The sequence below is a fragment of the Trichogramma pretiosum genome, unplaced genomic scaffold (genome assembly GCF_000599845.2).
Source record: "Trichogramma pretiosum strain Unisexual culture from Peru unplaced genomic scaffold, Tpre_2.0 scaffold29, whole genome shotgun sequence".
Classification (NCBI taxonomy): Eukaryota; Metazoa; Arthropoda; class Insecta; order Hymenoptera; family Trichogrammatidae; genus Trichogramma; species Trichogramma pretiosum.
In genome coordinates, this window is record NW_019641669.1 from 588,461 (window position 1) to 601,042 (window position 12,582).

The 12,582-nt window shown below is 35.3% G+C and overlaps 1 protein-coding gene across 1 annotated transcript; it reads right to left on the bottom strand.

The window, feature by feature from the left end:
* Positions 1-9,560: 9,560 nt before the first annotated feature.
* On the bottom strand, positions 9,561-12,191 carry LOC106660118 (AMME syndrome candidate gene 1 protein homolog). Its single transcript, XM_014382962.2, has 4 exons — positions 11,467-12,191; positions 10,621-10,731; positions 10,089-10,294; positions 9,561-9,931 (listed from the first exon to the last, which is right to left on the bottom strand). The coding sequence occupies exons 1-4, from the start codon at positions 11,607-11,609 to the stop codon at positions 9,762-9,764; spliced, it is 630 nt and encodes a 209-aa protein (XP_014238448.1). The 5' UTR covers positions 11,610-12,191; the 3' UTR covers positions 9,561-9,761.
* Between the last annotated feature and the right edge of the window lie 391 nt (positions 12,192-12,582).

The window sequence follows — 12,582 nt, forward strand, 5'->3', positions numbered from 1 at the left end:
GTGGCAAGGCTATTTTTGAGAGCTGAAGGTTTGTTTTTTGTAATATTGTGAAATTTTGTGATATTTTTGTGTGTTTGTGAATTTTGAAGTGCCATCGTTTTTGCAAGGAAAGAGTGACAGAGAAATTGTGCTCGGTTTTCTATGCTGATGAGTTTTGATTCAGCTAGTAGAATATTTAGAGGAGTGCTAATTCTAAGGCCTAGAGAGGTTCTTATTGCTGAATTTTGAATTCTTTCTAGTTTTTCTACGGCTTTTTTTTTGGAGGGAAAGTAGATGGGTAGACCGTAATCAATGATAGATCGGATGTAACTTTTGTATAGTATTATGAGTGTTATTGGGCTGGAGCCCCACCAGGTCTTGCAGAGGAATCTTAGTATGTTCATAGCTCTGTGGCATTTTTTTTGGACGTGATTAAGATGAATATCAAAGTTTAGTTTATAGTCAAAGTGTAAGCCAAGAAATTTGAGGCTTTCGCTGGATTTTATGGTGCAGTTTTCTATTTGGATTTCAGAAGAGCCTGGTGGAATGTTTTTTAAGTTGAAATGAACAAAGACAGTTTTTGATTCTGCAAGGTCGAGACCTATGTCAAGTAAATTATTTTTTAGCTTAATTATGGCTTTCTGTAGTATGCTCTTTCCTCTAGATGTATCAGCACATTTGGTGTATACACAAAGATCGTCAGCAAACTGGGAAATGGAAATACTTTTTTGGAGGCAAAGAGAAATATCGGAAACGTAGATTATATATAGCAATGGGCTTAATACTCCTCCTTGAGGCACGCCCTTGTATACTAGTCTGAATGTATTTTCAGGTAAAGAGGTTGTGAATATTTTGCGTTTATGTGTCAAGAAGTGAATAAACTTAATTGTTGCGGATGAGCAACCTATTTTTGATAATTTTTGTAAGAGAATATCAATGTTTATATTGTCAAAAGCTCCCATCACGTCGAGCGATGCTGCGAGAACGTCTTTTTTTTCTAAGAAAGCTTCTTGGATTTTTAAAGCTAGATTTAGCATATTATCGGTCGTGGATTTTCCTTTTCGAAATCCGTATTGATTTTCTGGGAGAATGTTTTTGTGCTCGACCCACCATTGTAGTCTGTTTTTTAATATTGTTTCAAACAATTTACATAGGCAAGACGTGAGTGCTATGGGTCTGACATTTTTGCCGTCTGACTTTGGAATGAAATGTAAAAAAGAGTGTTTCCAAGATGTAGGGAAGTCGCCTTCTGTGAACATCGAATTAAAAATGTCTGTGCAAATTAATTTGTATTTTGTAGGAAGATTAGTTAGAATTTCAAAGTCGATGCCATCCATCCCTGGGGATGAGCTTGTTTTTTTAAGATCGAGGGCTAAATTGAATTCGGCAAAACTGAAAGGGGTGTCAAAAAATGGATTTGGTTGGCTGTCGGGAATTGCATTGGGATCCGTTTCTGCCGAAGGAGGGCTGATTTTGTCCAGTGCAATCTCAGTATATTTTTCTTTTTCTTTATTGTTATTTGGATTTGAAGGTGCTGTTTTGATCCAGCGATTTTTGAAAATTTTGCATTTTTCCCATACGTATTTAGAATTTGAATGAAAATCTAGGCTCTCCGCAAATCTTATGAAACACTCTTTTTTCTTTTTTTTGAAATTTTTTTTAATTTGGGCACATGTTTTTTTGTAATTAATCAAATCATCGAGATCCAAGGTAGATTCCCACTTTTTGAAAGCGGCGCGGCGAAGGCGTTTTAGCTTGGCGCACTCATCATCCCACCATGGTACTGGGTTACTTTTTTTGAAATTGCTTGGTATTCTTTGAAAGCCTGGCGTACTATCTNTATCACTGAGACGGCTCACGAGCGAATCCGGGGCCTTTTATAAAAACCCGCGCGTATATACCCAAGGCCCACAGGATGATTATTATATATATGCCGATTTCACGTTTGTGTGTGTTTCGCGTGCTATAAGGTATGCTGCCGCTGCTGCTGCGCGGCATAAGCGCAAGTGGCACACGCGCGTACACATAATAATTGCAGCTGCATGCAGTATACCTTATAGCAGCACGAAACACACGGCGCGGAGGATCGAGAGCGTGTGCTTGCACGTACACCTATATGTTATACATGCCGTGTGCAGGCGCAGAGATCGCTCGAGCTCGAGTTCGTCGACCGCTCTTGTTTCATTCCATTTCGCGCGATCCACGGCACATCCTCCGCGAGCTCGAGCGCGGGTCTTTGACCGCGCCATATATACCTCGACCGTTTACGTATACGTAAAGGTGTAGCATTAAGATTGCCTTAAAAGTGGCCAAAAAACCATGATGCACGCGAGTGCAGTAATAAGCCAAAAACGAAGTTTTATTTTGGAGCTGAAGATCGTCTAATACGTTGAGTAGACTTTTTTTTCAAATCATATTCCTCTAACACCAGGACCCCGATTCGAGCGTCCAAGCTAGCTTTTGGGAATAATTATACCAAACTTTCCTTTCGCAACGCGGGCGGTTTGTTTTGGTAATACATATTACGGCAAATAGTCGCCTGACTTCTTTTGCTCTATGGCAAATATTATACATCCTGATCATCGAGTGAAATCGAATTTAATTTTTTGGCCAATTCGCAACTCGAGTGTGAGTCATTTTGAAATCGTAAGTATTCATTCAAGATCAAGGTAACCTGCGCCTATAAGCCTGTTTTTTATTTGCGAGTGGTATAACCCGGCCGTGAATTGTCAAACACAACTATGAGTCTACGTAGAAAAATTCGTGTAGCGCGTATACGCACGGAGACGCGTGATCGTTTCATTTTCGTTTCGCATAACGGGACAATCTTTGTGCCTCGCGTCGCGAGTATATAATATAAACCCAAGAGCCGAAAAAGTCAATGACCAGGATTGAACGATGACTCCGTGTATACAAGTATACGCAGAGAAGAAAGAAAGAAAGGAAAGAAAGAGAAAAAAATCAAAGTACTTGTTTTTTGCCTCTTACTTCTCCGTGTATAGAGCGAACGTGTTACGATATCGAGACAGCTGAAAAAAAAAGAACGTGTGTCTGGTATTTTTACTTTTTACTTTTTAATTTTTACTTTTATCCTTTTGCCCGTGTGCTGGTGTATTCGGCAACGCCTAGTTCGAGTTCAAGTTCAATGTACGGCGAGCGAATCTATAAACTAGGCTTGAGTATTATATTATATACATAAAATTGCAGTTCTTTCCTCGATACTTTGGATGATAAAAAGGCAGTGATATCGCAAAATTATTCGCCCATGCATCACACACCGCGAACGCGGAAACGATTCACCAATTCAACTATTTTTGCTCGACTATTTGGTAGCTCGCAACGCGCTCCCGCGCGCGCGATCGCAAGGAAGACATTGACCCTGGAAATGCGGCTCAAGTAAAATCTGGTGTGCAGCAGCTATGTATATATAACGGTAACGAGCTTGCAGCTCTCCTCGGTTCGGCGCAGTCGGCGCGTGCCGCAATTCACTATATAACACAATTGCTGCATTATTTTTATATTTATTGTCAAAAGTATCATCGTAAAAATCGTCGTTTTAAATTCGTTTGCGAACGAGTATCGATGCGAGCTGAAATCGAGAGAATATCGTAGCGACGAGGTGCCTTATTGACACTGAAATATTGAATGCGTTATGATAAAGCCCGGTGCAAATATATTGTAGTCCGGGTGTCGACGCATCGTACACATGTAGAGCGAGAATAAAAACGAGACTGCGCGTTCGCGTGCGGTTAACGTATATAGACTTGGCATTTGCATCTTTACGTACGTGTGTAAAAATGTAGAGCTATTTTTTGTGCATCTGCGAGGCCTGTCTGCCTACTAAATCCTTGTGCATAGATCGTACGGACTAGCACACATTATTTTAGCTTTAACCATTTTTGCGATCGCGTTTACAGAATAAAGAAAACTTTTCTTCCTTTTTTTTCATTTTCTCGACTAAGCCTAAGCCGGGGAGGATAATTTTATTTTCGTTCTCATTCCTCGAGATATGTTCAGACTTAGGAAAATGCATCGCGCGTCAGCCTCCGCGCACGGACAAAAGTGAATGCAATATATATCCACCACATATTATATCCAATGGGTGCTTGCAGCAGCAGCAGCAGCAGCGGTGTATATTTTCTTTTTCCATGTTCACCTAGAGAAATGTCTTTAGCGAGCGCCTCCTTGTGAAAGAGGGGAAGAGAGAGAAAGAGAGAGAAGTAGGCCTAGTTTTCCAGAAGAAGCGCGAGTAGTGACGGCACTAGGTCACGCATATTGCAAAGTTCCTTGGCGTCGCACGCGTATATAACTGCAATCTCTCTCTCTCTCTCTCTCTCTGTTCTTACTTCTTGGATACCTTTCACTGTACGGATACACAAACGTGCATGTGTGTGTGTGTGTGTGCATGTGCAAGTAAGTGTGCGGTGTGTGTGTGCATAGAAAGAGAGAAATTCAATTTAAGCGTTAGAAATCGCACTCGAAGTAAATCAAGACGGCACAAAAACAACTGAATATCATGTATAAAAAGTTTATCAAGAGATAATTTATTAATAAGGCGATTTCAATTTTCATTTGATAAATCGCATAACTATTGCCTTCGGTGATTTAAACTCTTATCTTAACTACGATCACTACGTGAATCATTACGAGGGTGCAAAATCATTTCTCTGAGTTTTCGTCAAAACGGACCATCTAATCTTTTCCGTATCCGCTTGCACACCTTTTATAATTATGGGTTAATGAACAATTGATTACAAAATGCACGCGCAAAATTGTATTTTATGCAACACACTCTGTAAAACCGTCTATATATAGACTCCGTGTGACTAAAGCCGACTATACAGTAGTAAGAGTTGTGAGTGCGCGGCAAAGGACATTGACCGAGACCTTGATACGCAGAAGCAGCTCAAGTGCGAAGCAAACTTGCACTGCTGCGCGTGGCAAGTAATACACACACACGGACACACGTATACACACACACACACACATACACTCGGGCTCGCGTACTCGTTCCGGGAGAAAATCTCATTCTCGATGTGCACAGACATCGTCGTCGTGACTGTCGAGTATTTTATTTATTACGGGGACACCGAAAATCACCAATAGACACGATGGTTTTTATGTAGAATTCATCCAGCATACACTTGTCGATTTTTTGGGGATTCACGTTTTACGTTGACGTTTTTCGAACGTAAACAGTCTTTTGTAGGATGCCCACTTTAATCTCAGTCTCGATAATTTGTTTTGTTTGTTTTAAAACCACAAGATCCAAGGGTTAACATGCTGACGGATAAAATTAAAATCGTTTCCGCAAAATGTAAATGAAGAAGACGAGCCTGCGTCAGGTTATTCAACTCTATTAGGTGTCGAACGCCGATGTATGATATAGCTTTGCGAACTTCTTAATGATACACTCATTGCTCCATTGTCTCGCAGTTTCATTATACGTTTTATAAGGACGATTTGAATTTATCTCGCGTCAAAACAAGCGATAAAAAACGAAATTTTTACCGAGGAGCCCGCGCGCGCGATCAAGGTTAGAGGTCGATGAACTCTGAATTAGTGAGATCGATGGGATTTTAAATTTCAAGGCCTCGTCATTACAACATTTTTCGAATGCTCAAGAGTTGAAATTGAGAGTTTAGATATTCGTGCCGAAAATGACAGGTCACTTGAGAAATTCTATGGTAATTAAACCAACTCTCTTGGGACAACGAACTCTCGTCACAACAAATACACGATGTCTCGATGCGGCCCTAAAGTTGCATATGGCTTTATCACGATTAGATAAAAGGAGTAAATTTTAAAACAAGTTCCACTGCGTCGAAAAATATACTCAACGATGTGAAAGTCTGTCTAGATAAGTGTTATTAAGTAACACTCCATTCCTCGTTTGTAAATAATTATATCACTGATCTCGTGTTTATAAGCGTTGGAAAAGAAAATTTTAATTCATCCCGCACTACTTTCCGTTTTAGTATTCAATATTTGTCGAAGAAGAAGGGTACACTCATTTGGCAGCATTGACCGTGAATCGTGTCTCTGTGTGTGGGTATATACGTATGCGGCAACAACATCCATACGCTCGCTAAACTCAAGTGGGACAACGAACTGCGATGAACTCCGATTGAGGCCGATCTCATGTAAGATTTCGCGCGTTACGGTCTTCCGTATTGTTGATTGTATATACATGAGTATTATCCTGATACTTGTTGCATCAATGCCAAAATATTGGTTGTAATGTAGTTTTCTATCTCGAAATTTTTCATATAATTAGAAAGAAAGGAGATAAACTTGAAAAAATCAAACATTATTTTAGAAAATATGTAAGGGTAAGATTTAGAATTTTTAAAATACTCGTGCGTGCGTGTGTCACCGATCTATCTAAACGCGCTTTTGGTATGTACATTGTACAAGAGCCCTAAAACAAAAATGTTACACCCCATGGTCGCTCCTACTCCCCACCCCGACCCTGTAAACGTCTATTTTCTTTCGATACCGATTCTGAAGCTATTTTTGACTTAAAAAGAAAAGAAAAAATTGATGAGGGTACATTTCAACAATACAAACCACCCTTAATTTTTTCAGATTTTTTAGATGCTTCAGACCTTCAAAAAGAAATCATCGAAATTTTTGAAAATTTATATACTGTGCTACGATGCAAAAAAAGCCTGAAAACTCTTTTTCATTTTTTTCCATCAAAGTATATAACCATGAAAAGAAAAGACCTAAACAAGAAAATTCAAAGAATGAAAAAGTTTTAAAATTTGTCTAAATAATCGAAAGAAATTTCAAAATTTTTTTAGTAAAAGCTCTGGCTTCTGCGACCTATTTTTGTTAAAAAAAACTCCGAACTACCGGGCAGAGAGCAAAGCCTCTGCCCATTAGGTTACGGCGGGCCCAAAAATTTCATTTTTCGGCTCTAGACGCTAGTGCCCTCTATGAAAAAGTCTGAATAATTCAAAGGTATGAATATGATGGAAAAAATGAAAAAAATGTTCAGGTTTTGTTTTGCATCGTAGCGCCGTATATAAATTTTCAAAATTTTTGATGATACTTTTCTGAGGGACTGAAGCATCTAAAAAATCTCAAAACATCCATGGTGATTTATATTGTTGTAATGTACCTTCATAAATTTTCTCAAGTCAAAAATGGCTGCAATCGGTATCGGTAGAAAACAGAAATTTATACAAGGGCTGCAGGGCGTAGGAGTGATCATGGGGTTTAAAATTTTGCCTTGGGGACTCTTTGAATATGTGCTATAACATAGCAAAATTCATATTATAATACTTTGATATTAGTAGAGGAGATCCGCCTATGCTGGCGCATCGCCTTATGTGGCGCACTTTTTATTAACAATGATAAGATATGTATGCAGGTTTATAAATGATGCTAAAGTAATTAATAACATACAAATAATTTGTATCAACAAATTACTTTAGCATCATTTATAAACTTGAGCATATCTTATCATTGTTAATAAAAAGTGGACCACAATAGGTGATGCACCAGCATAGGCGGATCTCCCCTACATTACGCAACTGAGGCGGGGGGTGAGGCCCGAGTGTATAGCGAGGGTTGTATTGACACGAGTGCAAGATTGACAAACACCTCATTTACGTATAGTTTTTCTCATTATGGAGTGCAAGAAAATTACTCTTAAGATTCCAAAGAGCTTTTTGAAAGTTTCGTTGAAACCTTCCCAAGAGCTTCGTATTCTCTTTCATGAAAATGTATGTTTAACATATCAGAACACAGGCTGAAAAATTGTGTAATGTTCTCTGTAATGTTAAAGACAGGTTAACTAAAACATTATATGCAAAGTATTATGTAAAAATCTACAAATTTCTTGAGTTTCATTAAAACTTTTATTCATATTTTGAAATGTTTCAACGCAAATTTTCAAGAAACTATTGAGAGGTTTACATGAAAACCTTAGTGTAAGCTTCCTGAATTATTTCCAGTACCGTTCGAAAAGCTTTTATCATTCTTTTTGAATGTTTTTCATTACGGTTTCCTGATAGATTTCGAATAACTGTCTGAAAATGTCATGAAAACTTTCAAAACATTTTACGTGAAGTTTTCCTTGTAATCAGAAAATTTTTTGGAAGTTTTGATTAGCACGAAATTTTTAAGAAAACCAAAAAGTTTCCGGTAAGTTTCAAACAACCGTATCATGAGTTTTCATCGCGCTTCAGAATGGTATTTGAGTAATCTTCTCTGTAATATTTGTAGACAAGCTTATTTAAAGTTTTCAAGAAACCTTCAAAAAAACTTTTGTCGAAACTTCCCTTGCAAAATTTCAGAAAAGTTTCTGGAAGTTTTCTGAAAGTTTTCATTACTTTTATATTACTGATTCCGGTTGGTTTTATATTAGTGATATTCAAGAACTACATTTCATGTAAGCTTTTGAATCTTAACTTCCATTTAAAGTTAGTTAAGGGCTTAACTAACATTAAAAACATTAGATAAGCCTTTAACTAACATTTTTTCGCGAACAGTAGGAAATTTGACCCGTGTGATCAACTGCGTTAGCACCAAAGCGCTTCAATACCCGCTTAATTATGTTACCCTTGTTCCAAAATTCCACCCTGTTGAATCAATTTCTTCTCTCATTGAAATTGAAATAGAGCCGGTTGGTGTGAGAATTATGATTTCAGAACTGAACTTAGGTCATAATGTACAGGATGCACCAAAAGAAACGGTTAAGTACCGACAACGAATACATAACATTTTTGAACAGTATGATCGAAATGGTATAGTTGCGTTATCGAGCACCTATGAGTCCGTGATGAATTTTCAGAGTTCAACAAGTAGATATTATTCGCTAAAATTTTTGAATACATAAATTTTTATTCATGATCAATTGCATACGAAAAATTTGATTCAATAATTGATATTTTCAGATTATTAGACAATCGAGAAAAATTTATAAATCAATTTGTTTAGTTATAAGAATTGAATTTCGCTCAAAACAATAAAATCGCTTCGAATTTTGAATGATATGATGCATAAATTTGTTTGAAATCGTGCTGTTGTCATTTTTATTCAACATTCTTCGAAAGAAAAATAGAGGCGCACGAAAACCCATCACAGAATATTTGTAAAGTATTTAATTGCTCTTTTTGATTCGTTACATTTATTAAAAATAAGGCATTGAAGTGCTTTTTATAACTTCATTGTCTTCATCAGATTAAAAATATTTCGAAGCAAAGTAATTTGTCGGTCTTTTAGATAAAACAAACAATTCTCACGTATTTTCACGCTAACTTCGAATCTTGAAAGAGAAAATTTAAGCTGATATAAACTTCTAGAGTTTAATAAAAACTGTCAAAAATCGTAATTGGTAAAATCGCAAAAATTGTGAAATTTCATAAAAAAAGCCTTTAGCTAAAATGTCAACATTTTTGCGGAAAATCACTTTTTCTTATTAAAAAAATCAATTTTCTAGGATTTTTGTAAGCTTTTCATAGAATACCTTGATAAAATACACGGTAATTTAATCATCTATTTAATTTTCCTTAAAAAATAAAATAAATGACAGCAAAGAACGAGGTAACACCCAATAATTGAGAGGTAAATAATTTTTTTCTCATTATACTTGTTATATCACTCATAGTATTTTACAATTGAAAAAAAATTGTAAATGTATACAGCGTCAATCTATGTTTAAAAGTCAGATAAAGTATTATATAAAACAATGCATATTCTTATCTAAGTAGGTTTTTTCAAAATGAATCAATGATAATTAATTTAGAGTCTTCTATAGAGTCCTGAGTTTTTCAACGTTCCCTACTACTACACCAATAGTTTTTATAGTCCTCATAACTAATACACATTCTTTCACTTCTGTATTTTGTTAATTTAATGCTCTTTCTAACATCAGGTGTGATGTTACCTTTGAAGCCTCCTTTACGTAGAAGAGAGTCAATAGTTTGAATATGATCCCAACCTGTAAATTAAGTTTTGTTATCATTTAATCAATTTCGATGTATGTTAATAAAATTTTAAAAGTATTCATGCATGTTAATTATGCATATTGTTTTAATTGTTGAATATTTGTTATAACCAATATAACAGAAATTTAAATAAAATTAAAAATATAATACCTTGTTCATGAGCCACTTCAGGCAAATAAGTTGCAGTTTTTCTATGGCCATTCTCACTTATAAATTCAATTCGAATACCATGATATCCTACAGTCCAATCTGCATAATCACGTCCATCTTCAAAGTCCAGTAAGAGTGATATACCAACATGAAGCCTAGGAATTTCTTCTTTTGTTATTGGGTTAAACCGAGAATCTTTGAAAGCACTGAAAAAAACCAATTTATATAAAAAAATTTTTCTTGTAAATTTTGTGAATAAAAAAGGCTGGAAGCTTTAAATATATTTTGATAAACCAAAGTCATTACAAAAGAATTAGTATGGATTAGGGCTTACATAAGTATAAGGATGTTTATTAATAATTTAAGTATCAATTTGAAAAAAGAGAAGGTACAAACTATAAGGTCATTTTGGATTTTTGCTCAAAAAAATTTTTGTTCAAGAAATAGAGCGCAATAATAAAAATTTTATTTTCATTTTCACTAAAAGATTTTAAAAAGCAACTTAAAATAATAATAGCCATCAATATCACACCTTGAAGCTGCATATTCTCGAAGTCCTTCATGAAGTGGTAACGCGCTGAATGTTCCTAAGCAGCCTCTTAATCGCTGATCACTACCAATCTTCCATGTGACAAAAAGTGGGCTAAAAGTAATAAAAAAACAAATTTTATTTTTGAAATTGCAAAATATTTTGTCCTTGATTAAATTTTATTATTTTCATAAAATAATCATAATACGTACATTGTACAGTTGAACCAAGTTGTTAATAAACAATTGATGAAATAAATTCATTTTTAGCAAGACATTCTAAAATTCTTTATCATGGGAATAATTAGATATAATTGTGCACAGTTTTATTATTTCATTATGAATATTTCATGTTTATACATCTCAATTTTCAGATCAAACATTGATAATTTGAGATACGTTTGACTAGTCATCTTAATATATTGATTGAAATTTACATATACAAGATCTTCAATTTAATTACTAGTCTAAGCAGATAGCACTCGATAAATCAACTATGATACAAATTTTATTTATGTACATTTTCAAAATCAAAATCAATAAAAAACAGGCCTATTTACATTAATATTACAAATATTATTTATAGTATCTTATAAAGAAATGCTCAGTAGAGTTTGTAGATTGTAGCATTCTTTCATAAATTGTTTAATAAAAACTTATGATATTTTTAAGATTTTGCCAACAAAAGTTAAGATTCATTGTTTCTGCAAAGGTATCTATATAAACCAAATAAGAATGTTGGTATTTTACAATAATTTATCCAGAAAACTAATTAAATTTTAATGTATTTCTGAAAATATATTTTTTTAATTTTCCTTAAATAATAAAGTTCACTTTGGATATTACTCACTATGGCTTATTTGAGAAATTCGGAGGCTCTGGTTGTTCCTGATGATAAAGATGGGCATGTAACACATCAAAACAAAAATAACCCATTTTAGGATCTACGACCGTATCTTCACCAGAAGCGTTTTTTCTGCAGCTAGAAGCCATTGCACCTTTGATACTGTTTCAGTCAAACTTTATTAGAAGGAATGAATTTTAATTTATAATCTTTTGTTTTGTGGCTTTTATAACAACAAAGCAAAATCCACTGGAGTTTGCTGACACGTCAAGAGCACACGTAAAATGTAAACAAGCACAGTACGAGGGAACAGAAAACAAAAACATTGAATTTCACTGACTTTGACACCTATAAAAAATCGAACGACTCGTGTTTGTTGTGTGACAATTGCTCTCCGCGACTGGGACCCATCTGTGCATGCAACATTAATGCGCGCTTTTTTGTTTTCCAGAAATTGTTGATAATTGTCGTGACATTTTGATTTCGCGCGCTGCTATTGGTTGGCGCTCGCGAATATATGCTTTCGTCTCTTTTGCTCTCGTTGCTCGCATTGCTGGTTCTCTAACCACTGCTGGTTTAACCAAATTGAAAAATTTAGCAAATGGAGAAACGATGGTTGTTACGATTTCCAACAAAAATAAGTCACGTGTTAAAATTCATGTATAATAAAAACGATGAATGAACAATTCTAACTATAGATCTTTTTAGGACAGTAGTTGGTGCGTATTTCGCATTTATTTTTCTGCACAAACCTTAATTGTCTCTATGCCGTCTACTCTGCACTCTGCAGGCACGTCAGCTCTATGGTTGCGCGCGCAGCCTCTTTTTCGATTTGCAAAACATTTCAAGTGCAAGGCAAATCAATTTTTATTAATAATTTATATAAAATTTATATTTTAAAAAAATGTCAATCGCACGTAATTTTCTAGATAAATACGTATCATCGAACAAATTGTAAAATATCATGCATAATGCCACGAATGCGTTGCAAAATAAATCCAAAGTCGATTTCACAGAGACGTTGTTTCTTGGCGATTTTTCAAAAACAAATAAACGCGCAAATAATTTTGCAAACAATTTCGTACAGTGGCATCCAAGAGCAATTTAGGACAGTCAACGGGG

What these genes read in the sequence shown, in the direction of transcription:
- LOC106660118 (XM_014382962.2), bottom strand. Translation starts at nt 11,609, where the DNA reads ATGGCTTCTAGCTGCAGAAAAAACGCTTCTGGTGAAGATACGGTCGTA. An exon ending in AATTTCTCAAATAAGCCATA is followed by an intron (nt 10,732 to 11,466) that starts GTGAGTAATATC and finishes TATTACTTTTAG; the next exon opens with CCCACTTTTTGTCACATGGA. An exon ending in CGAGAATATGCAGCTTCAAG is followed by an intron (nt 10,295 to 10,620) that starts GTGTGATATTGA and finishes GGTTTTTTTCAG; the next exon opens with TGCTTTCAAAGATTCTCGGT.